The following is a 27945-nucleotide window of genomic DNA, read 5'->3' on the forward strand; positions in this document are numbered from 1 at the left end:
CCAGCTATATTTTTGTGTTAAAGCCTGCATACAAGGCCATGTCCAGGAGAGGGGTTAGGGGGTCAGACCCTCCGCCATCAGAAATTTTTGACCGCCTCATAGAAACATTAACAAAAATGTATATAAATTGAAATATTTACGTGTTTTTAGATATTCTCTTTAATCCCCCCCCCCCCAAAAAAAAATATCTCGGATACGTGCTCTATGCTTTCCTTGGAAAACTTGTAGTTTAAAAAGAAATAATCAACCCTTAGGTTCTATAAAACTGAAAAATTTGTTTAATCTTGGAAATCATACACAGTATTAGCTAGTGGAACTTCAAAACTTTCATTCAAGCTAGAACGCTGAATTTTCAACTACTTTTTTTTGCATAAGACATGTTACCGGGAAATCTGTGGATTTAGTTTAAAATAAAGACAGAAAAACATTAGTTTCCTTGCACAAAGAGCCCTCCATCAATCTTAGTTGTTTTAACAATATTATCACCTAAGGTATTATTAAGAACACATATGGGTATGCAGCATAAATCGTTTCTTTTTTCTATTCTTTTTTCATGGAATAATACGATTTTGCAGTATACGTTCCAAATTCATCCTAGCTAATCTTCTGCCATTCATTTTTTTTTAAATGTATTCGATCACTTTAGTCACTTGTTACTTCATAAGAAGTGCCAGAAAAATTGTGTTAACCCTTAAGCAAATTTTTACGCTTCTAATTTAAGACGTAAAACCTGTTTCTCTGACTAATCCTAATGAAATATCACAAAATATGACGAAAATATAATACTTTATAAAAAAAATTGGGCTGTACATTTGCATATTAGAGGGAGGTGTGTAAAGTATAGCGGGACTGCATGCAAAATGTGTTAGGTACAATTATTCTCAAATATTATGAAGTAAGAATTGTTCTTTAACTTCAAACTGTCCAAATACTTTACCCTACCCTCCCCCTCTTAATGCGCAAACAGAAAGCGCAAATTATATATTTTCTGTCTATTCTGTCACTTGTATTTGTCTTTTCTCACGCTAAGTTGAAAGGAACTAACGAAGAAGCTGGTTCTAAAGTCGGCAGAACTCTAAGAAGAACTTAGCATAGGCACTATTAGAGATAAGTATCCAAGGCAGTGCATATATGCGGGCGGTAGCCCCCATTATTTGTTGGTTAGGCCTGGGCATGACTTGAAAAATACTCAGGAATTAAATTATTAAACCAGTTATTTTTCAAATGAAAGTAAGCTGTGACATTAAAATTCTGAACAAACAGGTATTATTCAGTGTTTGGGGGGGCTGCCTCTTCCTGAACCTCACCTTGCTCTTTACGCAAAATGTTTATAGTGGTTTAGAGATACTCCTTATATCATATCAATTACCCCTGTATTTTTGCAGTCGGTATTAAAAGTATGGAGAAAAAAAAAATAAAACTTTTGGCCAAAGAGTGCGCGGTTCAGAAGGGTACAATCCCTATCATATACGGAATAGATTTTGTTCGTTTTAAGTTTTAATATTGCTCCTTACTTTAATTTGAAAAAAACTATTTTTGTAACTTAATTTGTATTTTACAATTCAAACTTAAAACGAAGAGAAATTACAATAACACGACTAATGAAACCCAAAGGAATGGAAATGAAAATGAATAATCACTGTAAACATAAAGTTACCAGACATTGCTATGGATGAATATATGAATTCAAAAACGAACAAAACTTAACATGAATAATTAAATGAAACTTAAACTGATAAGACAATATCATATGAAAAGTATGCCCACCTCAGTCCCCCTAAAGGGCAAATCCCCCTATAAAATGAGCAAATCAAAATTATATCCTGAGATCTTCTGATATAGTCTATATTAATATAGACTTAATAGTCTAATATGCAATAAATTTAGATCCAAACTTTTTGTCTTTTAAATACATTTAATTATTTTAGAACTGTTTGGTTTTATTTAGGTATAGTTTGCTTTATCTTTGAACGAAATACACTCAAAAGAAAAAGGTTTGACAGAAAGTGTCCTGTTAAAAACGTAAAATCAAGTTGTAACTCACAAATGTGATTGTAGTAGGGGAAACTTCTTTCTTTTCTGTAAACCTGATCAATATTTTGTCTTTTTAGTTGTTGATATTTCGTCAATTGGAACTGCTCTGTTCAAAATACACATTGCTCTCAGTAAAGCACAAATGACACTCAAGTCTTTTAAATGACTTGAGACCAAGAGGGGGGGGGGATAGTACAACTCTTATTTCCAGTAGGTCTTACTTGTAAGCTTCGACTGGTCTTGGGATATTATTTTGTTGCTGTTGATATTATTAAAAATGAAAACACACTGCTTGAAATACAAATTGTTTTTAGTAAAGGACAAATCATGTTGAATATCAAAAAACCCAAAAAAATTGATTTATCAAAATTATCTGAAAATTACATTCCGGCTTTTATAGGGCTGACGGGTCGGTAGCCCCACTAAATTTAATTTTCTGTATTGATCACCGTAAAATACAAATTCCTCTGGTTTATAAATTTCGGTCAAAGTTCAATTTTTTCCCTTAGTTTCCCTTTTTGTTGACCGGGTTTGCTCTAAGCTTACCTTTCATTACCTTGATTAGTCTTAAAATACAAAGCTAAAGATACTCTTAGCACATTTTTTTTAAGTTTCTAAGCTGCGAAAATACTTAGAATAGATTTCGTGATATTTAATATTAAGTATTTTGAACTGATATTATATCCTCAGGATATTGCGTAAATTTCGGAAATATTGTTTAAGTTTACAGCCTGTAGATAAGATAAATAGAAATAAGAAAGCATTCCACGATGGAGGTTTCTACGTGATATGTTAATTACCAAAACTTTTGCCTGATTGGTCTATTTGACAAGGATGGAGACACCCTTTTCAGAGAGGAAAACGATCTAGCTCTAGAAACTTTTCCAGTGTGAAAAATTACATTTCTAAGACAACAATAGGATTTCAAAGGAGTTTACTTGAAGCATTGTACGGTAGGAAAGCACACTATGCCATTTTTTTTAATTGTTGTTGGTTTTAATATTTTGTACTAAAAACTATTCCGTCCCCCACGGAAAGACTTTTTGTATAATGTTTGCGAATATATCTATATGTGTACTCTAGGAAAAGGGCTTATATGTAAAAAAAAAATCAAATGATTATTTCCATATTTGCGTTTAACCTATGACACATAAGCAAGCCAAGTATTGATGTACATCATAGATTCGCAAAGTTGACCAAGAGGTCTGTCAAGCTCAGTACGGTAAGTATTTACAAAACAAACTATGAATGGTGATTTTACTTCCCTGCAAAATGTCCATTAACTTTTTAGAGCAGATGTGAATGTTTCAACAGACGGTGAGCAGGGCTAAACCACTTAGCTTTTCTTGTCCTTTGCATTTCTTAGCCAATTTCTTATCCTGCTGAATTTGGAGAAACTTTATTCAAGAACAGTAGTGGTTACAGGCAACGTTGCAATTAGATGATGCCTTTCTATTCCCAAAATGTTTTGATTGGTGTAGTTAAGAAAACATTTTTTTGAAGAGTATCATTGCTGCTGTGGAACTACCCCCGCGGGAAATGATTTGTTATTTTCTATCAGCTGATTAACTAAGATTACTTTTTTGAGGGGGTAGGGTACGATCTTAGTCAATATTTGGAATGTCCACATGAATCTGATAATAAAATCTGGGATATATCTTGTCATTCGACAAACATTTTACAAACTTCGTCGCAGAATGTGCAAAAGAACACGAGAAACTTGTGAAATTTTTGTTTTAAAATATTGTTTCTGCAACAGCGGCTTTCAACATGAAAAATACACTTTTCGGGTGTTAGGTATCCCCCCCTCCATAATAAAATCAATATGATTCTGCCCTCATAACTGGTGCGTAACAACGCCATATTCTATAACCATCAGCTGTATTGGATAAATGGTCTGTTGATCTCACACAGTAATGCCTGACAACGGCTAATTCCTTATGGACTGCATGTATGTTTAGCGGTGAACGTAATACCATGCTCCTGTAAGACGTCTGAAACTGGGAGGATACACGAATGTCCTTTCAATACTTCTCGTTCGGTCAAAGGAGTGTGTGAAGGAGCTTCCGCATCAAAAATTTTATTCGATCGAGCCATATTTGTATAATATAAGACCACATTTCGATAATATCATCCCTGAGGAGAAACACGCATGAAAGCATGGCAGGTTCTAAGGTGTCCCCCAAGTTTCATGGTGCCGGTGGGCAGCGTCGGTGGACAACCTTGAAATTTAGCTTGTGTTTTTACTTTAATTTAGCGTAAGTGTCAGCATTTGTCGGCATACTGGAAGATTTTATCGGCAAATTTTGTTTATCTTCCCTCCCAACTCAAAACACAACCTTTACTCCTGGGGGTAAGGGCCTAGATCCCCCTCTCTTTTCTAGGTTTAGGAAATACGTGCTTTGGTAGTATTTTTTTTAAATGCCTTTTTTATGTTATTATTGAACAAAGAAGACAAGTTTGTCCCCTTGAATTTTGGAAAGGGAATTTCTCCCTTCCCCTGAATTTATGTGAATGAACGCCAATGCAAGAATTGTCGCTGTTTATTAAGAGATTGTCACAACAAGATGTTTGATCGAGGGCTGTCTCAAAGATGAAGGATGCTACCACTCTCTTGTCCCTTTAGTTACGTTTAAGTTTGATATTTGGAAAAGGTTATTGTGAGCGTTTGATCTCATTTGATATGCTCAATGCTTAATTACCTCAGCTATTTCTTTTTGTTATGCCTTCATGCAAGGCCGTGTCCAGGAAATAGGTTAGTGGGTTTGACCCCCCCCCCCCCACAGAAATTTTGACTGACTCATAAAAACATAACAAAAATGTATACAAAAAATTATATACGCGTTTTTTTTTAGATATTCTCTTTCATCCCCTCTCCAAAATAATCCTGGATACGTGCTTGACTCTATGGCTCCCTTTGAAAACTTGTAGTTTAAAAAGAATTAATCAACCTTACGCTATATAAAACTGAAAAATCTGGTAAAAATGGGAAATCCTGCACAGAATCAGCTAGTGAAACTTAAAAACTTCCATGCCAGCTAGAACGCTGAACTTTCAACTACTTTTTTTTCCCTTTTTTTTTGCATGAAACAAGTTACTGGGAAATCTGTGGATTTTGTTTACGAAAATCATTTTTTTTCTTGCACAAAGAGCCCTCCATCAATCTTAGGTGTTTTAGCAATACTATCACCTATGTTTGAATTAAGAACTTGTATGGGTAAGCCGCAGAAATAATTTCTTTTTGTATTCTTTTTTCATAGAATAGTATGATTTTTCAGATGAATGATTCTTTTCGACGTCCGTGTTCTTCCTCGTCGTCGATCGACTCCGAACTCAGTTATGAAATATGTGAAGAATCAAAAGGTCGAAAACGGCATTTAAGAACACCAAAATGTGCTCGATGTCGCAACCACGGAGTCGTTTCTTGCTTAAAAGGGCACAAAAAGTTGTGCAGATGGCGTGATTGCAAATGCCCAAATTGTTTGCTGGTAGTAGAAAGGCAGAAAATAATGGCGGCACAGGTTTCTTTAAGAAGGTATGCATAGTCATATTGGCGAACCCATTTTCTTGTTTAAGCATGTTTATTAGATGTTTATTGTTTATTAGATGATTGTTGTGCTTGTGCATAAAGGAGCTGATGAGTCTAGTTTTTTTTTTGTTAGATGCCATTTCTTTAATTTCTCCAAGGTAATAGTAATTTTCCTGGCTGTTTTCTTAAATATTTCCAACAGAAAACTAAAAAAATACTAAACTTATACTTTACTATAGTTCATCTGGCAACATATATTTATCATATATATAGTTTATCAGAAACAAATAATTTTGTACCTGCTACTACTACTTCTGCTACTACTCCTACTAGTACTAAAAACTCACCGCAGCACCAAGCCACTTGAGGCCAACACAGCTGCGCACACTCCTCCTCCATCCCAATCTATTCAAAGCCTCCCTTTTTATACCCTCCTAGGGAAGTTCCCATTTCCTTTAAATCTTTCTGTATGACGTCCTCCCACCCCAGATGAAGATGACCTGTTTTCTGTTTAGCCCTAGAAGATTGGCCGTCTAGGGCTTGCATTTAGACTTCTTACATTTTTTATTTATTTTTTTTTTTTTGTGATTCCAACAACTTCGAGTACAACCTCAGTCATTTTTAAATTATTTAAATTTTTCATGATCTCATGAATCTACCATTTACGCTTTTCTTCTTCTTTTTACAAAAGAATTGATTTAGAGACATTTTACTAAAATATAAAATGCACGCCAACAGATATTCTCTAAGAATTATCAGATGAAGCTATCACCTAATAACATGATAGCCAATCCTAAAAACTCAACAATTTCACAACAAAAACTTTTCAAAACTTTTCTTCCTTCATTTTCCCTCCCCCCCTCCCCCTGAAATTCAGGCTAGTAACCATGAAATTTCAGGGGGATACAATCATAACTTATCTGAAATGAAGCTACCATAACAAAGATGTATTGCAACTACAAAAGCTAAATTCTCCTTCTTTAAGCCCCTTAAAAGCTTACGTCTCTTAAATCACATTGTTTAACAATTGTCTGCTCATTTATACACTCAATCCTTTAGTAGCCTACACCTGCACTGCTTGACATCCCGGCATCTCTAAAGAATTGTTGGCCAGAATAGACCAAGACCAAAAAAAAACCCAAAAAAACACGAGAGTCATTCTTTCATGAAAGTTAAGCTCCTTATGCCTCCTTTCTGTAGAGAGCCAATATGATTAGCCCTAGTAAAAGGAGGATGAAAACTGCTCCCAGTTTGTCAATAGCCCTCCCCATTACCTCTGAACAAATTAGCATTGGCCTAGTTGTCCACCCCTTAGACCAGGCAATCACTCACCCTACCGCCTCCTGAAATGCAGGTTAGTGACTACAAAAATACTCGGGGTGGGGGGGGGGGCACAGTCTTAACTTATTTGAAATGAAGATCCAATAATAAAGATATTTTGCAACTGTAAAAGCTGAATTCTCCTTCTTTAAGCCCCTAGAAAATTTATGCGTCTTCAATGACACTGTTTAAAAACAGTGCATTTATTTATACACCCAATCTCTTAGTACACTGGCACTGCTTGACACCCTGGCATCTCTAAAGAACTTTTGGGCAGAATAGATCAAGACAAAAGAAGCCTGAGAATTATCTTTCATGAAGGTAAAGCTCCTTATATCTCCTTTCTGCATGGAACCAACCTGGTTAAGGAGAAAAAAATTGCACCTATTTGGCCAACATGCCTCCCCATCGCCCCAAAACGAATCGAGACACCCCTAGTTATATCCTCCTTAGAACCAGAAAATCTCCCTTTTTATCTCAATTGTATATTCCACTGAAATATACGAGAGAAAGTCTCGCGAAAGAAAATCACTATTTCCAAAGCCTCAATTCCATAATTGATGGTCGAAGGCCCAACCTCCCGACCGTAGATGTCTCAGCAAGCTAAGGGTGGTGACAATAAAGTATAATAAAGTATAAAAGTATGATAGTCTCACTTGATAATGCATCTTTGCCTCTCTTCGTTGATTAATAACAAACAAAATAGTAAGAGCGTAGCGTACCCTATGCAGTATTTCACCAAAGTTGGTATTTAAGAGTTTTTGAGGTCATAAACTACAAACGTCAGGCTTCAATTGCTATGTACATATCCGAAACAAAACACAGTATTTAGCCTCGTGCATTCGTATTATATCAGTCTGTACTTGATAGCTTCTGAACCTTTTGACTACAAGGCTAATAATACAATATGGTAGCCCAACCAACTATATTTCACAAACTGTGCTTGGTTTTCACTAAAACCTGGTATTTTTGTTTTACTGTATTTTGGTCAAGTTTCCCGGCCAAAACTGGCGATTTAGGAAGTTACTTTTCCATTCTTATTCTCTTTTTTTTTGCTTAATATTTGAGGCAAATTAGAGCTTGAGATTGATTTTTTGAAATAAGGGTTATTTTGTATTGTCAATATGAAATAAAAAATCATATTGCTATTCTTGCTCTGTGGTAGCACAGAGGATTAACGCACTGCTTACCAAAAAGGGACCCAGGAATCGATACCCACTACCTGTCCTGATTGGCTTCTCACGTGTCTCTGTAAAAAATAGCGGTGACAGCATCGATTTGACACCTTATCCGCCAGTAATGTCTCTGGGGAGAGGGGGGGGGGTTAATATGACAAAGGTACCAATAATTGACTAAATTGACAAATGTATTCTAAATAAAGAATGAAAAAAGGGGAAAGAGGGCTCCAGAAAAATCTTGGGGGGTCTGGCCCCCTGGGTCTGCCAGAGGTTGGCTATCCCCCAATGTCTAATGTGATTTCTGCCGGCTTATTTGTAAGTTACTTTTTACTTACATTAGAGAAAAAAATAGTTTGAATATTTAGGTTTGTCATCTTATGTAAGGTAATTACGAATTGTTTCTATGAGTCCATCAGGTAAAGAAACACAGTGCTATAGGTGATTCTCCCCCCCCCCCCTTTTCACCTCGAAAATCCCCACTGCAGAAAATTATCCCGCGGGAAAATCCCCTCGGAACATATCCCCTGCGAAAAATCCCCCTAACAAAATTGAGCGGCAAAATAATAAGTATTACAAATAAAAATGACGAAGAAAAGAAGAATTTTTTGAATATTCTACCTATATTTCAAAATATACGGAGAATGTATAGTGTAAGTAGAATATTATATAGTATTTATTTTTACATTTCATTTATTTTATTTTTATATTTTTGAGGTTGAACTTTCATAGCAAGGTAAAATAAAGGTTAAAGAAAATAACTTGAAGATCCTAAATTAATGGCAACTGTATAAGAGTTGCCTTACGATTGGGCATCTCACCACAAATAGTTGGGCTTTACACTACTATTTTACCGACTCAAACTTCTCATCGAACTGGCTGAAAATATTTGGGAAGGGTCTCAACCTTCCTCCTATACTTTATTGCACTACCAACAAAAACATTGCATGATACCAGCTCACCCCTTGCGATCGACAATGCACAAGCAGTAGTTCAAAAAAAGAAAGTTTTCAAAAAGTCATCAAGCCCTGTTCACAAAAATGTGAACAGTGGTAACAGTAATAGTGGACGATATAATGGACGGTAATAATCAAACAGTTCGTGGTAACGAACTGTAGTAAGGAGCGACCCGGCTCAATAGTAACCAAAACTCTAAAAAATGGAATTTCGATACCAATAGCTACATCAAAAGAATCGAATTTTAATGCTGATTTTAAATATATAAGTTTCATTAAGTTTAGTTATACCCATTAAAATTTACGAGCCTGAGAAAATTTGCGTTATTTTAGAAAATAGGGGGAAACGCCCCCTAAAAGTCATAGAATCTTAACGAAAATCACACCATCAGATTCAGCGTATCAGAGAACCCTACTGTAGAAGTTTCGAGCTCCTATCTACAAAAATGTGGAATTTTGCATTTTTTGCCAGAAGGCAGATCACGGATGCGTGTTTATTTGTTTTTTTGTTTTTTTGTTTTTTTTTCCCAGGGGTGATCGTATCGACCCAGTTGTCCTAGATTGTTGTAAGAGGGCTCATTCTAACTGAAATGAAAAGTTCTAGTGCCCTTTTTAAGTGACCAAAAAAATTGGAGGGCACCTAGGCCCCCTCCCACGCTAATTATTTTCCCAAAGTCAACGGATCAAAATTCTGAGATAGCCCTTTTATTCAGCGTAGTCGAAAAACCTTATAACTATGTCTTTGGGGACGACTTACTCCCCCACAGTCCCCGTGGGAGGGGCAACAAGTTACAAACTTTGACCTGTGCTTACATATAGTAATGGTTATTGGGAAGTATACAGGCGTTTTCAGGAGGATTTTTTTGGTTTGGGGGAGGGGTTGAGAAGAGGGGGATATGCTGGGGGAACTTTCCTTCGAGAATTGTAATGGGAGAAGAAATTTTCCATGAAGGGAGAGCAGGATTTACTAGCATTATTTAAAAAAAAACAATTAAAAATAAAAGTGAAAAAGCTTTTTCAGCTGGAAGTAAGGAACAGCAATAAAACTTAAAACAAATAGAAATTATTACCCATATGAGGGGCTCACCTCCTTCTAATACCTCGCTCTTTACGCTAAAGTATTTTCGGTAATTTCAACTACTTATTCTACGGCTTTTGTGATTCAGGGGGTCATTCTTAATGAATTGGGATAAAATTTAAGTTTTAGTGTAAAGAGCGAGGTACTGACGATGGGGCGAATCCCCTCGTATATGTAATAAAAACATGAGAATACAAAAGTTCTTTACGTAAGCTAATTTATAAGTTACGTAAATCTTTTACCAATAAAAAGATTCGTAAAAAATTAAAAGTTCTAGTTGCCTTTTTAATTAACCAAAAAATCGGGGGGCAACTAGGCTTCGTCCCCCGCTCTTTTTTTCTCAAAATCATTCGATCAAAGTTATGAGAAAGCCATTGAGCAAAAAAAAAAAATATGCAAATTTCGTTTTGATTATTCCTCTGCGGAGAGGTTTTTCGACTATAGTGAATAAAATAGTTATCTTAGAGTTTTGATCCGGTGACTTCGGGAAAAACGAGCCTGGGACTACTACTATTAATAACTAGGTGTCCTCCAATTCTATTGGTCACTAAAAAAGGGGCACTAGAATTTCTAATTCCCGTTAGAATGAGCCCCCTTGCGACATTTTAGGATCATGGGGTTGATGCGTTCAACCCGAGAAAAAAAAACAAAAAAAACAAAAAACACGCATATGTGATCTGTTGTATTCTTGCAATAAAAAATGCTAAATTCCACATTTTTGTAGATAGGAGCTTGAAACTCTTCAACTCTTCTCTGGTAGGGTTTTCCAATAGGCGGAACTTGATGGTGTGATTTTTGTTACGATTCATTGACTTTTAATGGATTTTTTCTCCTATTTTGTGATAAAAGGCAAATTTTCTTAGGCTCGTAGCTTTTGATGGGTAAGACTAAACAAGATGAAACTTATATATTTAAAATCAGCATAAAAATGCAATTCTTTGAATGTAACAATTGGTATTAATCTTCCGTTTTTTAGATTTTCTGTTACTATTGAGCCGGGTTGCTCCTCACTACAGTTTGTTACCACGAGCTGTTTGATCATAGCATTAGATTCACATTATTAAGGAAAACCTTACTTTAGAGCTTTTACACACTCTATAAGAGAGTGTTTACACACTCCTGAGTAAGAAAACCTTACTTCTATCACAATTCTATAGAATTTTGCATTTTTTTCTAGGAAAAATGGTGACGGATGTTTTTATTTGTTGTTGTTTTTCCAGAGGTGATCGTATCGACCGATGGTCCTAGAAGATTATTAAATAAAAAAAACAAGTTTTTTCAGCCGAAAGTAAGGAGTGACATCAAAACTTAAAACGCACAGAAATTACTTCGTACATGAAAGAGGCTGCTTCCTCATCAACGCCCCGCTCTTTACGCTAAAGTTTGACTCTTTCTCTCAATTCTTCTTTCTAAAACAGTAAAAAACTTTAGCGTAAAGAGCGGGGCGTTGATGGGGAAGCAGCCTCTTTCATGTACGAAGTAATTTCTGTGCGTTTTAAGTTTTGATGTCACTCCTTACTTTCGGCTGAAAAAACTTGTTTTTTTTTATATAATTTCTGAACGTTTTTGAATCAATGCATGTTTTGATTTTGGCTCTCCGCAGAGGAATAATCAAAACGAAATTTGCATATTTTTTTTTTTGGCTCAATGGCTTTCTCGTAACTTTGATCGAATGATTTTGAGAAAAAAAGAGCGGGGGACGAAGCTAGTTGCCCCCCGATTTTTTGGTTAATTAAAAAGGCAACTAGAACTTTTATTTTTTTACGAATCTTTTTATTGGTAAAAGATTTACGTAACTTATAAATTAGCTTACGTAAAGAACTTTTGTATTCTCATGTTTTTATTACATATATGAGGGGATTCGCCCCATCGTCAGTACCTCGCTCTTTACACTAAAACTTAAATTTTATCCCAATTCATTAAGAATGACCCCCTGAATCACAAAAGCCGTAGAATAAGTAGTTGAAATTACCGAAAATACTTTAGCGTAAAGAGCGAGGTATTAGAAGGAGGTGAGCCCCTCATATGGGTAATAATTTCTATTTGTTTTAAGTTTTATTGCTGTTCCTTACTTCCAGCTGAAAAAGCTTTTTCAATTTTATTTTTTAATTGTTTTTTTTTTTAATAATGCTAGTAAATCCTGCTCTCCCTTCATGGAAAATTTCTTCTCCCATTACAATTCTCGAAGGAAAGTTCCCCCAGCATATCCCCCTCTTCTCAACCCCTCCCCCAAACCAAAAAAAATCCTCCTGAAAACGCCTGTATACTTCCCAATAACCATTACTATATGTAAGCACAGGTCAAAGTTTGTAACTTGTTGCCCCTCCCACGGGGACTGTGGGGGAGTAAGTCGTCCCCAAAGACATAGTTATAAGGTTTTTCGACTACGCTGAATAAAATGGCTATCTCAGAATTTTGATCCGTTGACTTTGGGAAAATAATTAGCGTGGGAGGGGGCCTAGGTGCCCTCCAATTTATTTGGTCACTTAAAAAGGGCACTAGAACTTTGCATTTCCGTTAGAATGAGCCCTCTTACAACAATCTAGGACAACTGGGTCGATACGATCACCCCTGGGAAAAAGAAAAAAAAAACAAACAAAAAAACAAATAAACACGCATCCGTGATCTGCCTTCTGGCAAAAAATGCAAAATTCCACATTTTTGTAGATAGGAGCTCGAAACTTCTACAGTAGGGTTCTCTGATACGCTGAATCTGATGGTGTGATTTTCGTTAAGATTCTATGACTTTTAAGGGGCGTTTCCCCCTATTTTCTAAATAACGCAAATTTTCTCAGGCTCGTAACTTTTGATGGGTAAAACTAAACTTGATGAAACTTATATATTTAAAACCAGCATTAAAATGCGATTCTTTTGATGTAGCTATTGGTATCAAAATTCCATTTTTTAGAGTTTGGGTTTATTTTGGAAAATTTGCTTTATTTTAGAAAATAGGGAGAAACAACCCCTAAAAGACATAGAATCTTAACGAAAATCAAACCATCAGATTCAGCGTATCAGAGGACCCTAATATAAAAGTTTCAAGCTCCTATCTACAAAATGTGTAATTTTGTATTTTTTGCCAGAAGGCAGATCACGGATGCGTGTTTATTTGTTTGTTTGTTTTTTTTCCCCCAGGGATGATCGTATCGACCCAGTGGTACTAGAATCTTGCGAGAGGGCTCATTCTAACGGAAATGAAAAGTTCTAGTGCCCTTGATAAGTGACCAAAATTTGGAGGGCACCTAGGCCCCCTTCCACGCTAATTATTTTCCCAAGGTCACCGGATCAAAATTCTGAGATAGCCATTTTATTCAGCGTAGTCGAAAAAGCTTATAACTATGCCTTTGGGACGACTTACTCCCCCACAGTCCCGTGGGAGGGGCTACAAGTTAAAAACTTTGACTAGTGCTTACATATAGTAACGGTTATTTGGAAGCGTACATACGTATTCTGGGGGATTTTTAGGTTGGGGGGGGTTGAGAAGAGGGAGGTATGTTAGAGGAGCTTTCCTTGGAGGAATTTGTCATGGGGGGAAAATTTCACGAAGGGAGCACAGGATTTTCTAGCATTATTTAAAAAAACAATGAAAAAACAAATATGAAAAAGTTTTTTTTCAAATAAAAGTAAGGAGAAGCATTAAAACTTAAAACGAACAAAAATTATTATGCATATGATGGGATCGCCTCCTCCTAATACCCCGCTATTTGCGCTAAAGTATTTTTAGTAATTTCAACTATTTATTCTACGGCTTTTGTGATTCAGGGGTCATTCTTAAGAAATGGGGACAAAATTTAAGCTTCAGTGTGAAGAACGAGGTACTGACCAGGGGGTCAATCCCCTCAAATATGTAATAAAAACATGAGAATACAGAAGTTCGTTACGTAAGCTAGTTTGTAAGTTACGTATATCTTTTACTAATAAAAACATTCGTAAAAAATTAAAAGCTCTAGTTGCCTTTTAAGTAACCAAAAAATCGGAGGGCAACTAGGCCTCCTCCCCTGCTCCTTTTTTCTCAAAATCATTCGATCAAAACTATGAGAAAGCCATTTAGCCAAAAAAATAAATATGCAAATTTTGTTTTAATTATTCATCTGCGGAGAGCCAAAATCAAAACATGCATTGATTCAAAAACGTTCACAAATTAAATAAAAAACATATTTTTTTTAACAGAAAGAAAGGAGCGGCATTAAAACTTAAAACGAACAGAAATTACTTCGTATATGAAAGGGGCTGCTTCCTCATCAACGCCCCGCTCTTTACGCTAAAGTTTTCTACTGTTTCAAAAAGTTGAGTTAAGAGAAAGAATCAAACTTTAGCGTAAAGAGCGGGGCATTGATGAGGAAGCAGCCCCTTTCATATACGAAGTAATTTCTGTTCGTTTTAAGTTTTAATGTCACTCCTTACTTTCTGTTAAAAAAAACTTGTTTTTTTAATTTAATTTTCAAGAAGGAACTTTGAGATTTTCTAGCATTATTAAAAAAAAAAACAATGAGAAAAAAAATCAGCTGGAAGTAAGAAGCAGCATTAAAACCTAAAATGAACAGAAATTTCTCCTCTTTGTTTGCTTCTCCTCCACAATACCTCGCTCTTTACGCTAAAGTATTTTCAGTAATTTCAACTATTTATTCTACGGCCTTTATGATTCAGGGGTCCATCTTTAAGAATTGGGACAATATTCCAGCTTTAGTGTAAAGAATGAGGTATTGACAAGGAAGCAAACCCCTTCATATACGTAATCAAAATATGCAAATATAGAATTTCGTTGCGTAAGTTAATTCGCAAGTTCCGTATATTTATTACTAATAAAAACGTTCGTAAACAAAAAAAATCTAGTTGCCTTTTTAAGTAACCAAAAAATGAAGGGCAACTAGGCCTCCTCCCCAACCCCTTTTTTCTTATCAAAATCATCCGATCAAAACTATGAAATAGCCAGTTAGTAAAAAAAAAGTAATATGCAAATTTCGTTTTAATTATTCATTTGCGGTTAGCCAAAATTAAAACACGTATTAATTTAAAAACGTCCAGAAATTAAATTAAAAAAAAAACAAGTTTTTTTAACTGCATGTAAGGAGGGACATTAAAACTAACGAACAGAAATTATTCCGTATAGTAAAGGGGTTGTCCCCTCCTTAACCCCTCGCTCTTTACGGTAAAGTTTTTTATTGCTTTAAAAAGTAGAGCTGTGAGAAAGAGTCAAACTTTAGCGTAAAGAGCCTGGCATTGAGGAGGGGACAATCCCTTTCATATGCGGAATAATTTCTGTTCGTTTTAAGTTTTAATGTCGCTCCTTACTTGCAGTTTTTTTTTATTTTATTTTCATAAGGTTCACGAGATTTTTTTTGTGTTTTCCCCATTTTTCGAAGATCAGGTAATTTTTCTCAGACTTGTAGCGTTTGATGTGTAACATTAAACATAATGAATATTCTAAAAACCATATTATCCTAGATTTATTTCGGAAAGCAGGTAGAATATTCTAGAATACTTTCTGCTCTTTATTATTTTCATTGTCTTAATTTCTCTTTGTTTGCTCGGTCTAATATGCGAAGGGAATTTTCCAAGGGGAATGGTCAGGGGGAGTTTTTCAAGGAGAATTTCCCATGGGAAGGAGTTTAACGGGAGGAATTTTCCTGTGGTATACGCTGGACCCCCAAGAAACACATGCGTAAACGCAGTCTGTGTTGTTGCTTTGTTATCAACTTTTTTAGACTAATTTATAGACACAAGGCCCGTTTGATTTCAGGCATCAAAGTGGAGAGGGATTAAAGACTCACAGACAACCTCAGTCTGTGGAAGCACTTTTAGAGCAAAAGAAACAATACCAAAAACATCTCAGAGCAATTCAACAAAGCTCATTTGCAAAAGAAGTCTTGCAGAGTAAGTCTTTTTTGTTTTATTGATCGTAAGAAATTCTAACGGAATGCTAAAATTCCTGTGGTTATGATATATTACTTACTGAGTAAAAGATATTAATTAAGTCCCACCTACAGTGAGATTTGCCTAGCGCTCGAGGGGGTACCTAGTTTGCGTCACCTTGTGCACATCTAAGAATACCACATGTGCAGCATAGTCCGCCAAGCTTGGCACAGTTTTTGCCGTTCTTGATACAGATTCCGCCAAGCCTAGCACATTTAAACCACGTTTGCCACGAACCACCTTGTTAATGTGATTTCTGAAAATGGGTGCCTTCTCGATAGCACTAATTTGAGCCAATGTTTATAGATTTTTCAGCTAATTTTAAAAGTTCTATTGAAAATTGTGATTGTTTTGAATTAGTGCTAGCCAAATCTTAGTATTAGTAGAAACTCTTGGTGAATAGGGTTTAAAAGAATGAGCAATAATATTTCAAATTACCCTAGCGATCAATGTTTATTTCTAAGATCTTTCCTTTAAACCTTATAACATAAAAAAAATTTAAACCTCATGCCTCTATTACCTTGAACCTCTTCGGAGTGAACACTACCTTTGAATATCTTTTTTAAGTAGCCACTCGTCATGGAGTAAGAATAGAAAAAAGAAAATACAAATCAACTTAGTATATATTCAGTATACCTAAACCTTTTTTTTTTAATTTGTTTTAATGGCATTTCATCAGGGGCTACAAATTATCAAGATTCAGCGAGGTGGGGAAAGGGGGGAAGCAAATTGTATTTTCTTAAATCTAAGGGGGTGATTTCGTTTTTTTTTTAAGTTTTCTCAATGAAAAAACAAAAAATCAACTTTAATGAATATCCCTAAAAAAGGCATTTTCCAAGATCTAGGAAGGGCAAAAGCCCTTTCCCTTGATTGCCACCACTACAATCATAACAAGTCTCAATTTAAATGTTTGTAATTACGCTTGAGTTTGTTTTTCCCTTTTCAAGTCAGCTTCCTTACGATTAGGGCAGACTGATATAGTCAGCTGTTTCATTTCTAAACCTTTCGAAACCACATATCTTCCGTATTGTATTAACCGTGTTAATAATTTTTGAAATATCTGATTTCACTAAACTCATCATTAATGCTTCGACATGGTTTTAATGGCAGTGTCCGTCGTAACCTCCAAGACACCATCCAGCTGCCGAAAGGTCAAACGACCACTCGGAGTCAAGAGCTTCCTTCGACATGTAACACCCAAATATGAAGAGAGGAATTGTAATACGAGAGTTGTCAAATTTAATTGCTTCGACTTCGAGTTAAAAGGCCAGAAATTCAAATTTTAGAGAGATTGTGAATTGTTGCCAAATAGATATATTAAAATAGCCATATAGGCCAATTTTTCGTCGTTTTTTTTATAGAAAATGTATAAGTTTAACAAAAGATCAGTCAAGCTCGATTTGAAAAGCCTTTTCTATACAAAGGCTTTTCACCAACATATACTAGTACCCGCAGTTTTATTTCTATTGCCCCGTTCCTTCCCATATAAATTTACCTATAAGCTACTGCAGTTTTGGTACTTGCCCAATATTTCTTTATTGAAATATGGCCTTTTTGAAATAAATCCCAGTTTTTTTTTATGAAACTCTCTTTCAAAATACGAACATGATATTATAAAAATTGTCGGTTGAAAAAAGCATGATTCCTCAAATGCAACGTGTCTAAGGGTGATATACTCTTAATCCAATAGCCTACATGACAAAGTAAAACGCTTCGGGTTTAGTTTTATTTTGTAAATTGGGTGCCACAATAGAATTCCGATCCAATTTCGATCAAAATATAGATTAATCTTTTATCAGGTTAGTTTTTGGCAATTTCCAAAGTCTCAATTCCATTAGTGAGGGTCGAAGGCCAAACCTCCCAACCGTAGATGTCTCAGCAAGCCAAGGGTGGTGACAATAAAGTATATTCTAAGATAGTCTCACTTGATAATGCATCTTTGCCTCTCTTCGCTGATTCATAACAAATGAAAATAGTATAAGAGCGTAGCGAACCCCATGCAGTATTTCACCAAAATTGGGATTTGACAGTTTCTGAGGTCATTAATTACAAACGCCAGGCTTCAATTGCAATGTGCGTATCCGAAACAAAACACAGTATGTAGCCTCGAGCATTCGCATTATCACAGTCTGTACTTTTTAGTTTCTGGACTTTTTGATTACAAGGCTAATATTACAATATTGTAGCCAGACCAACCATATTTCGAAAACTGTGCTTGGTTTTACCTAAAACCTGGTATTGAAGGGCTCAGAATAGGTTCAAACTAGTCGTCAATCTTGGAATTTTTGTTTTACTGTATTTTGGTCAAGTTTCGCCAAAATTGGCGATTTACGGTATAAGATGGCAATAAAACGTCACCTAGGCTCCAATTGACCTCCTTTTCTACTCAAAGAGGACCTAGAAATACCCGTTTACGCTGAAATATGTTGTGAGACCACTGGTTCGATACCTACAACCCTTAAAAAAAAAACTATGTGAAACAAGAAAAAAACAGAAATTCCCTTACGCGATACCCCTTCCCAGAAAAACCCAGCGAATCTTTCAATTTTTCTTCAGCTACAGGGCTGAATCTTCAGTAAAGAGCTTTGAAACTCTTTGTTTTTACAGTTTATTTTTGTGAAAATAACGCCATATTCTGGTAACGTTTTCTTCTTTTCTAAAAAACGCAAATATTTTCGGCAAATAATTTTTGATATATTACTGAAAAATTAATCTAGGTGTATATAATTGTAATCAATATAAAGACAAGGTTTTGCCGAAGTGCATGCTCTTTTCCAAATATCTGTTTTTATATTCCTTGTATTATTTTAGTCTTTTCATTTTTTTTATAGTCCTTGTCAGTATTGACAAGGATCGCTCTTTGCTTATCGGTCATAATAACGAATGATTTGAGGTGAGGTTATTGTGAATTGCCCAAAATTACACATCCCGGAAACTAAGCAATCATTGAAATTGTGGCTTTTAGCACTTGGAAACGTTTGGCACGTCTGTATACTTTAGCAAGCGATGGACACAGTCATGTGATGCATGTCAATTGCTTCAAACACAGGCAACTATAATCGGTTGCGTTCTGGGGAATCTACGGTGGTAATTGAAGCTTTAGGGCCCAGAGGTCTCTCCCCTTCTCTCCTAAGACGCAAAAACGTATTCTTTAAAGCGCGCCTTTCTTCTATTTGAGCGTCAAAGTGGCCCCTTTGTCATACTTGTAATCTAGCAAAGAGCGAGCGACGACCCATAGTAACTTAAATTTAAAAAATGATTTACTCAAAGAAATTGCCTAATGACCAACATAGAATTGCCAACTATGAGCATGTTAACAAAATCTATTGACCTCTGTATGTCAAAGTAACTGGTCCTCCAGAAAATGATGTTCCAATAAAAAATGAATAAAAATATCCTGATTATTTATGTTGCCCTCTGGGAACTACGTCCAGAATAAACGGGGAATATGATTGTCAAAGGAAGAATTGTAGTGATCATGCAGAGAGCGCGTAATTGAAGGAAACACGAAGTTAAAATTTAATTTGTTCCCTATTAATCTTTCGTCATAATTTATTCTCAACGGTTTGGCATACATTTAGCACACCATACAACGGAATCATTATTCTTTTATCAACTATGACGCCAAATACATTGTTTTATTTTATCAAAATTTTAAGCACAGTTAGACAACCTGGGCTCAAAAATATTAACGTTGACCGAGTCGAGACTTAATCGGTATTGTACATAAACAACCACATAACCTTAAACAATGCCCAGTATAGTGTCACCCATCTGGTGATATCACAAATTTAAATCTAATTATTACTAATTTAATCTCAGATTACTTTCAACGTAATTATTTATTTTCTTTGGGCTATGGTCATAACTGGGGGGTGGATACCTAATGATATCGTATCTGTGGGAGCATACCTTCCTCTCCTTGGGCTAACACAGCATACGGATAAAAAAGCGGTATGTCTTGCGTGATGAATCACGCTTAAGAATACAGTACACCAATTGTCACTTCCCATGAGCGTGAAGGTTCGCGTTTCAATCCTGTACACAGTCCCACGGTTTGGCGTCATTCTGTCTAATAAGAATTTTTGAATTCCTATGAAATTAGTAGCATTATATCTCTCATTTCACTTCCTATATCTCATTTCCTCTTACTGATTGTTACATCCGCTTTCGTCTATTTGATTAGTTGCCTGTGGACAAACAAGGTCAAGGCCTAAATGAGTTGTTCTTGTCTTCTTTCCTAATGAGGGGATTCTTTTCCTGAGGCACGCCCCTCAGGTTGAGATTCTGGAAATGTTTGATTTTGATAATGGACAAATCACTAGTCTTGGATCTGAGCTTTCCAAAATGCGTTTGAAGATAGATCAATCAACCAGAAACATCGATGCATTTACAAGGGAAGAGACTCTGGCCCAGAATCTCCAGGAGTCAGATAATCTTTCTTTTTTTTGACAATTCCTCAAAATATACTTTTATTGAACCCTCTCACATACGTAATAAATTTCTGTTCTTGTTAAGTTTAACGTTGCTCCTAACTTTCAGTCGAAAAAACTTTTTTACCTGATTTCTCTTTTTTTTCAATAATGCTGGAAAATCTTCCCACGTAAATCCCAACCCCCCTCCCACCAGAAAAAATTCTCCCTGAAAACGAAAACGTCTGTATACTTCCCAATAACCAATACCATATGGAAACAATGGGCAAAGTTCATAACTTGCAGCCCTTTCCCCGGGGACTGTGGGGAATTAAGTCGTCTTCAAAGACATAGTTGTTAGATTTTTGACAATGCTGAACAAAATGGACATCTCGAAATTTTAATCCGGTAACTGTGGGAAAAAATGAGTGTTGGAGGGGGCCTAGTTGCCCTCCATTTTTGGGTCACTTATTAAGGGTACTAGGACGTTTAATTTCCGTTACAATGAGCCCTCTTACAACATTTTAGGACTACTGGGTCGATAAGATCACCCCTGGAAAAAAAAACCGTTAAATTCGCATCTGTGATCTTTCTTCTCGCAAAAAATACAAAATTCCACATATTTATATATAGGAGCTTGAAATATCTACAGTAGGGTTCTCTGATATACTAAATCCGATGGTGTGATTTTCATTAAGATTCTATTAATTTTAGGGGATGTTCCTCCCTTTTTTCAAAGATAAGGGAAATTTTCTCGGGCAAGTAAATTTTGATAAGAGAGACTAAAGTTGATGAAATATATATATTTTAAATCAGCATAATAATCTGATCATTTTGTTGTATCTATTAGTATCAAAATTCTGTGTTTTAGAGTTTCGGTCACTATTGAGCCGGGCCGGTTCTTACTTACAATTCGTTACAACGAACTGTTTGATTGTTAAACCAGGTTTCCATACTTTTATTTTAAATATTCCTAATTTCTCCCTATCGTATATAGCAAAAGCTATTGTAAGATCAAACAGTTCTTAGTAACGAAACATAAGTAAAGAAAGTCTTGGCCAAATAGTAACCACCAGGGGCGTAGCTAAGGGGAGGGGAAGGTGGTATCCCCCTCCCTCCACCACCTTTCCAAGGTATCGACGCACAGCGCTTACACCTGGGAATTTACCTTGTATATTTAGTTTAAATTAGATTATGTGTCTGCATTTGCTGGCTCACTGGACCATTTTGTCGGCACATTCTTTATATCCCCCCTCCAAACTTAAAACCCAAGCTGCGTTTCTGGTAACCGAAACTTTAAAAACAAGTAATTTTGATAACAATACATAAAAAATAGACTTTTTATATTAATCCAAATATATACAATTTATGAAGTTTAACGTTACTCATCAAAAGCTACGAGCATGAGAAAAATTGCTTGGTTTTTGAAAAATGTCTCCCCAAAAATTAAGTAATCCCTGTAAATTAAGCAAATTTAAAGAAAATCAAAACATTAGGCTCAAATTATCGAAGAACTCTAATATATGCTTTAAGCTCCTCTCACAACAATATGGAATTTTGTACATTTTGCTAGAAGAAAGATCACGAATGCGGTTTTTTCTACTGATGATCGTATTAGAGCTAATGGCCCTAGAAGATCGGGAGATGGCTGACTCGAACGGAAATTAAAAATTTTTGTGCCCTTTTTAAGTGACCAAAAAGATTGGAGGATAACTAGCCCCCTTCTCGCGCCCATTTTTTCGCCAAAGACATCTGATCAAAATTTTGAGATAACTTTCGATTCAGTGGGTGTAGACCCCCCCCCCTAAAAAGCACCCCCGGAAAGTTCTTTCCACGGAAAATTCCCCTGGAAATTTCTCCCCTTCAAAATTTCCCCTGGATATTTTCAGATATTCATTAGAATGGAAATGAAAAGTTCTACTCACGTGTCTAATTCAGAGGCAATGCTATAGTATTGCCTATAGTAGAGAATCACAAGCGTTCAACGTATTAATTTTTTAAGAGGCACTTAATATGGAAGAGGTGGTCGTATGAACTTCGGAAGGATCTCATTCAATTACAAATTAAAAGTTCTAGGGCACTTTCTTAAGAGTCAAAAATGATTTCAGGGCAACAAGCCACCCCATAGCCGATTTGTCTCCAAACGGATCTAATTAAAATTTTGAGATAGCTATTTTGTCTAAATAGTCCAAAGGTAAAACAACCATGCCACCGGGTTTGACAGCCCCCCTCTAGATCCCACAGGGCAAGGGTTGTATGCTATACAAGTTGCCATTGTTACGATATAAATTATTATGGAAAGGTTGGTTCCTATAAACTTTGGAGGTGGCTCATTTAATTGGAAATTGGAAGTTCAAGTGCCTTTTTTTTTAAATTTAGTCTGCTTTTCAACCAGTTACTACCACAAGAGCTGCTACCAACCAGTATTAAATTTTAATGTTACTCTTTACTTTCAGTTGAAAAAAGTTTTTTTTATATTTTATCGTTGATCGTTTTTCAATTTATACCCAAGCTTAACCAAGATACAATGTGGGCTACCAGCCCAATAAACCCACGATTTACTCTATTAAAATGTATAATTGGGTGGTAGCTTCTCGTTTCGACAAACAGTAGTTTTGTTAAATAAGTTCTTAGTAATAATTTTACTAACAAAATTAGGTTGGACGGAGATGAGTGGTATTAATCATGCGAATGGAAGCTCTGTGTGACTTATTCTTCTACGTTACTGAAGCCATCATGACCTTCGCACTAGTTTTTTCTGATGGTTAAATGCGTTGTATACGGATTTTTGAAATACATTTAAACATTTTTTATAGGAAAAAACCCATTGAAAATTGATGAAAACAAAGCACCTGGTAGTACATGTCAACCCCCCCCCCCCTGTCCCAAGAATTTTCTGGCAAGGCTCTTCGCCTTGCCTTGCCCACCTTTTCCTCACGTTTTCCATGGGCGAGGGGGGACGCCGGGTCCTCGATTCAGCATAGTTGAAAGATCCAATAACTCTGCTTCTGGGGATGACATGACTTCCCTCAAGCCCCAGGGAAAGTGCAGTAAGTTTCGCACTTTGCCAATTCTTTCTATATAGTGTTTGTTATTGGAGAAAATGAAGAAATTCTTCGAGGGGACATTTTCTCTGGCAAGAGATTTTCTGCAGGAAGGGATTTTCCAAAGGGAGAAATTTTCACTTAGGAGGAAAAGGGTTCCTGATTTGTAGGGGTTTACAGTGGACAAAAAAAAATCCCTAAAAAGGAAAAGTAAGCATATTGGTTAGACCACCGCTAACTATGGTTCACAGATTGATTGAATAAGCCAAGGGTACCAATTAAAAAAAATGCAGGAGGTAGGGCCGCCATAATTTGGTGAATTTCGCTTTAGAAAAATAAAGATATAAAAGTAAAGGTATTTTCAGAATTTAGGTGTGAATTCCGCTCATCCTCCCACTGGTGCTTTTCTGTTGAATATGCTAAAAAAACATAATATTGATAAAAGCAAAAAATAAAAACTAAAACCGATTATTTAAAGGGACAAATGTATATTGCCTGTCATAGTAGCTAAACTGGAAATTTAATGATTTTTCTTTCTGATTTAGTATTTTTTTTTTTCAAGAATCTAGTGATGTTGCCGTTCAGCTATTTTTCTTTCAAGAATCTAGTGATTTCTTTTATCATTTGGTGGCAACCCTGTATAGAGGGCATCAGCCCTACTTCTGTATGTGGTATTTTCTGTATGTTTTAAGTTTTGACTTGAATATGTATTAAAATTTATCCTTCTTTTGGATTTTATTTGCTTATTAATGGTGACTTATGGGCGTTTTACGCTTGAATTTATTGTAACTGACTTTGTTTCAGCTTGTCTTTGGTTTAGTACTTTGGACAAAATTTTGCAACAAGTTTAAAAGATAAAAGTACTATAGAACTTTGGAAGGATTGGTACATGATATATTATTCAAGTAATTGGATGTCTTTTGATTTAGTTCAAAGTTTTGCTTAACATGCCCTGGAAGTATTAACTTAATAGCTTCAGCTTATCCTGATTTTATAATTGCCCCGTTATTTCTAATAATTTCTACAACGATTTCGTTCTTTTCACTATTACAAAAAAAATGCCCATTTTACCTAATGAAGAATATATCTTGCATTTTTGTATCAGATAGATGGTCTACACTATTTTTTGACAAAATAGAAATATAGGTTCAATAGATTTAAAAAGGAAATTGTGTTTTTACATGATATCCAGTAGACCTTGGCTACATGAACACTAAGTCAGGTAGAAAAAATATGGCACTATTATACTTTACAAAGGACTTCTGGAAGTTCTTCAAATGAAAAATGACCATTAAGGTCTGATGTTCTGGTGATAACGACATAAATTTGAGATGTTGATCTTTTAGCACGCGTATGTCAGCCTTCTGATAATCATTGAAGAGGCTGCATCACATTTCTTTGCCTAAAATGACTCATTAGCGTCTTTGCAGAAGATCGACAAAGGCACCGCTTGTTGTCGGCATTGGCTTGAAGAAAAACCGTTGCGACCTTTTTGAACCATCTTGGGCTAAAATATCCTTTGTTTGGCTTGGTCTTTCTAAATCCACGTCCAGTGTAACCTTGTTAACCCGTTCTTCCTGCGTTTCATCGGAAATAAAACTTCTCAAACAGAAGCAGTGCATTGTAATACTGTTGTCGCTGTTCCTTTTATTCCAGTCAACCTTTTTCAAGTAAAACTATGAAAATCCTGGGAAACATAGCGAAAAGTAGGTGGCGATTGAAAAAATGGTGGTAATTGCTGCACTTCTCTGAGTGCTTACCCTTCTTTGTATGAAGCCCTTAAAAAAAATATTTCGTGATTTCTATCATCTGTGAAAGAGGTTCTGGACTCTCAAACCGTCTACCTAGCTTGCCGCTGTTTAAGTCATGCCTATGCGTAAATTACCAAAGGTTTCCCTCAGTTTTTAGTCTAATTAAATTTTAAAAAAAATAAGTTTTTTTTAACTGAAAGTAAGGAATGACATTAAAACTTAAAACGAACAGAAATTACTTCGTATATGAAAGGGGCTTTTCATCCTCAACTTCCCGCTCTTTACGCTAAAGTTTGACTCTTTCTCTCAACTCTACTTTTTAAAACAGTAAAAAACTTTAGCGTAAAGTGCGGGGCGTTGAGGAGGAAAAACCCCTTTCGTATACGAAGTAATTTCTGTTTGTTTTAAGTTTCAATGTCGCAGTGTCGCAGTTAAAAAAAAACTTGTTTTTTTTTATTTAATTTCTGGACGTTTTTGAATTAATGCATGTTTTGATCTTGGCTCTCCGCAAATAAATAATTAAAACGAAATTTGCATATCATTTTTTTGGGTAAATGGCTTTCTCATAGTTTTAGTCAGAAGATTTTGAGGAAAAACAGAGCGAGGGAGGACGCCTAGTTGCCCTCCAATTTTTTGATTACTTAAAAAGGCAACTAGAACTACTAATTTTTATACGAACGTTTTCATTAGTAAAAAACATACGTAACTTACGAATTAACTTAGGTAACGAACTTCTATTTTCGTATGTTTTATTGCGTATATGAGGGGGTTCAACCCCTCGTCAATGCCTCGCTCTTTACACTAAAGCTTAAATTTTGTCCCAATTCCTCAAGAATTACCCCTGAATCACAAAGGCCGTAGAATAAATAGTTGAAATTACTAAAAATACTTTAGCGTGAAGAGTGAGGTATTAAGAGGAGCTTAACCCCTCACATGCGTAATAATTTCTGTTCGTTTTAAGTTTTAATGCTGCTCCTTACTTTCAGTTGAAAAAACTTTTCATATTTGTTTTTCATTGTTTTTTTAAATAATGCTAGAAAATCCTGCGCCCCCTTCATTGAAATTCTTTTCCCCCATGACAAATTTCTCCATGGAAAGATCCTCCCACGTAACTCCCCTTAACTTCTCCCCCCTCCAAACCAAAAAATCCCCCTGAAAACGTCTGTACACTTCCCAGTAACCATTACTATATGTAAACACAGGTCAAAGTTTGTAACTTGCAGCCCCTCCCACGGGGACTGTGGGGGAGTAAGTCGTCCCTAAAGACATAGTTATTAGGTTTTTCGACTATGGTTAATAAAATGTCTATCTCAGAATTTTGATCCGGTGACTTTGGGGAAAAAATGAGCGTGGGAGGGGGCCTAGGTGCCCTCCAATTTTTGGTCACTTAAAAAGGGCACTAAAACTTTTAATTTCCATTAGAATGAGCCCTCTCGCGACATCTTAGGACCAATGAGTCGAGACCATCACCCCTGGGGAAAAAAAAAACAACAACAAATAAACATACATCCGTTATTTGTCTTCTGACAAAATGTGCGAAATTCCACATTTTTGTAGATAGGAGCTTGAAACCTCTAAAATAGGGTTCTCTGATACGCTGAATCTAATGGTGTGATTTTCGTTAAGATTGTATGCCTTTAAGGGGGATGTTTCCCCCTATTCTCTAAAATGTGGCAAATTTTCTCAGGCTCGTAACTTTTGATGGGTAAGACTAATCTTGATGAAACTTATATATTTAAAATTAGCATTAAAATTCAATTCTTTTGATGTAACTATTAGTATCGAAATTCCATTTTTTTAGAGTTTCGGTTACTATTGAGCCGGGTCGCTCCTTATTACAGTTCGTTATCACTAACTGTTTGACAATAACACTGGGAAAAATCCATTTGAAATCCATTTGAAATCCATAGTAAAAACTTAAGCATAAAGGGAAAATAATTGAAGATAACTTTACCAATCAATATTTTTTAGAAGTAGCAATGTTTCAAAATGTTTATTTTTCAGGTTATCAACAAAAAATGACTCGATTGACATCAGTCGCCCCTAGCCCAATGCTTCCTCAAAGTGTATGTGAAAGAATGCGGAAACGACGTGCTTTCGCTGACAAAGAACTGGAAGAGGTAATGCTACATAGGGAGCAAGTAGCCGTAGAAAACCAGCAAAGACTTATGCTTTCTGCTGGTTTTCAATCACCACTACTGACACTGGAGCTAGGACTGATGCTATATCGTCAGCAGCAGGAATTTCAGCGAAAGCTACTTCTCGCTGGTGAATTATTCGAAACACAAAAAATCGCAACTATGTTGCATGAGAGTTCGACGATCAAACAGTCTACTCAGTCCGATCTGTGTCCCAAAAGTCCCCTGAAGTCACCCATTACAAAGAAGCCAAAGATATCGTTCTCAGTTGATTCTATAATTGGACAAGATTTGTAGCAGTATTTATAGTTTATTGTGTGTTAGTTTCTTATTTTCGTTCTTTGTGTTCTCTCTTGCAGAATAAATTTTTTTGTTTCGTAAGTCGGACACAGTTTGTTATCCATGCCGTTAACGGATAAATTTAATCGTCAATATATTAAAACAGCCTTTTAAGTAGTGACCTCAAATTTTGGGAGCGTGGATCGTACAAATCCTAAGATTTTTCTCACTTGGGTAAAGTATCAGAATTGAGTCTACTCCCCCTAACCCCCGCAAGTTAGCTCCTTACCACTATACTGTTGTTGCTGATCCATTC

The 27945-nt window shown here is 35.9% G+C and overlaps 1 protein-coding gene across 2 annotated transcripts in view; it reads left to right on the forward strand.

Annotated features, from left to right (window-relative positions):
- Window positions 1-27731, forward strand: part of LOC136033061 (protein male abnormal 3-like) — a 78802-nt gene extending 51071 nt beyond the window's left edge. Inside the window, exons 1-4 of one of the 2 annotated variants that reach the window (XM_065713655.1) lie at window positions 2921-2987; window positions 5313-5569; window positions 15833-15966; window positions 27217-27731. In XM_065713655.1, coding sequence (XP_065569727.1) covers window positions 5313-5569; window positions 15833-15966; window positions 27217-27647 — 822 coding nt within the window. In that variant the 5' untranslated portion in view covers window positions 2921-2987 and the 3' untranslated portion in view covers window positions 27648-27731. Of the gene's footprint in view, window positions 1-2920; window positions 2988-5312; window positions 5570-15832; window positions 15967-27216 lie in introns of those variants that run through there. The other variant, XM_065713654.1, reaches the window with a different exon arrangement.
- Window positions 27732-27945: the final 214 nt, after the last annotated feature.

This window comes from Artemia franciscana, chromosome 11 (assembly GCF_032884065.1).
Source record: "Artemia franciscana chromosome 11, ASM3288406v1, whole genome shotgun sequence".
NCBI lineage: Eukaryota > Metazoa > Arthropoda > Branchiopoda > Anostraca > Artemiidae > Artemia > Artemia franciscana.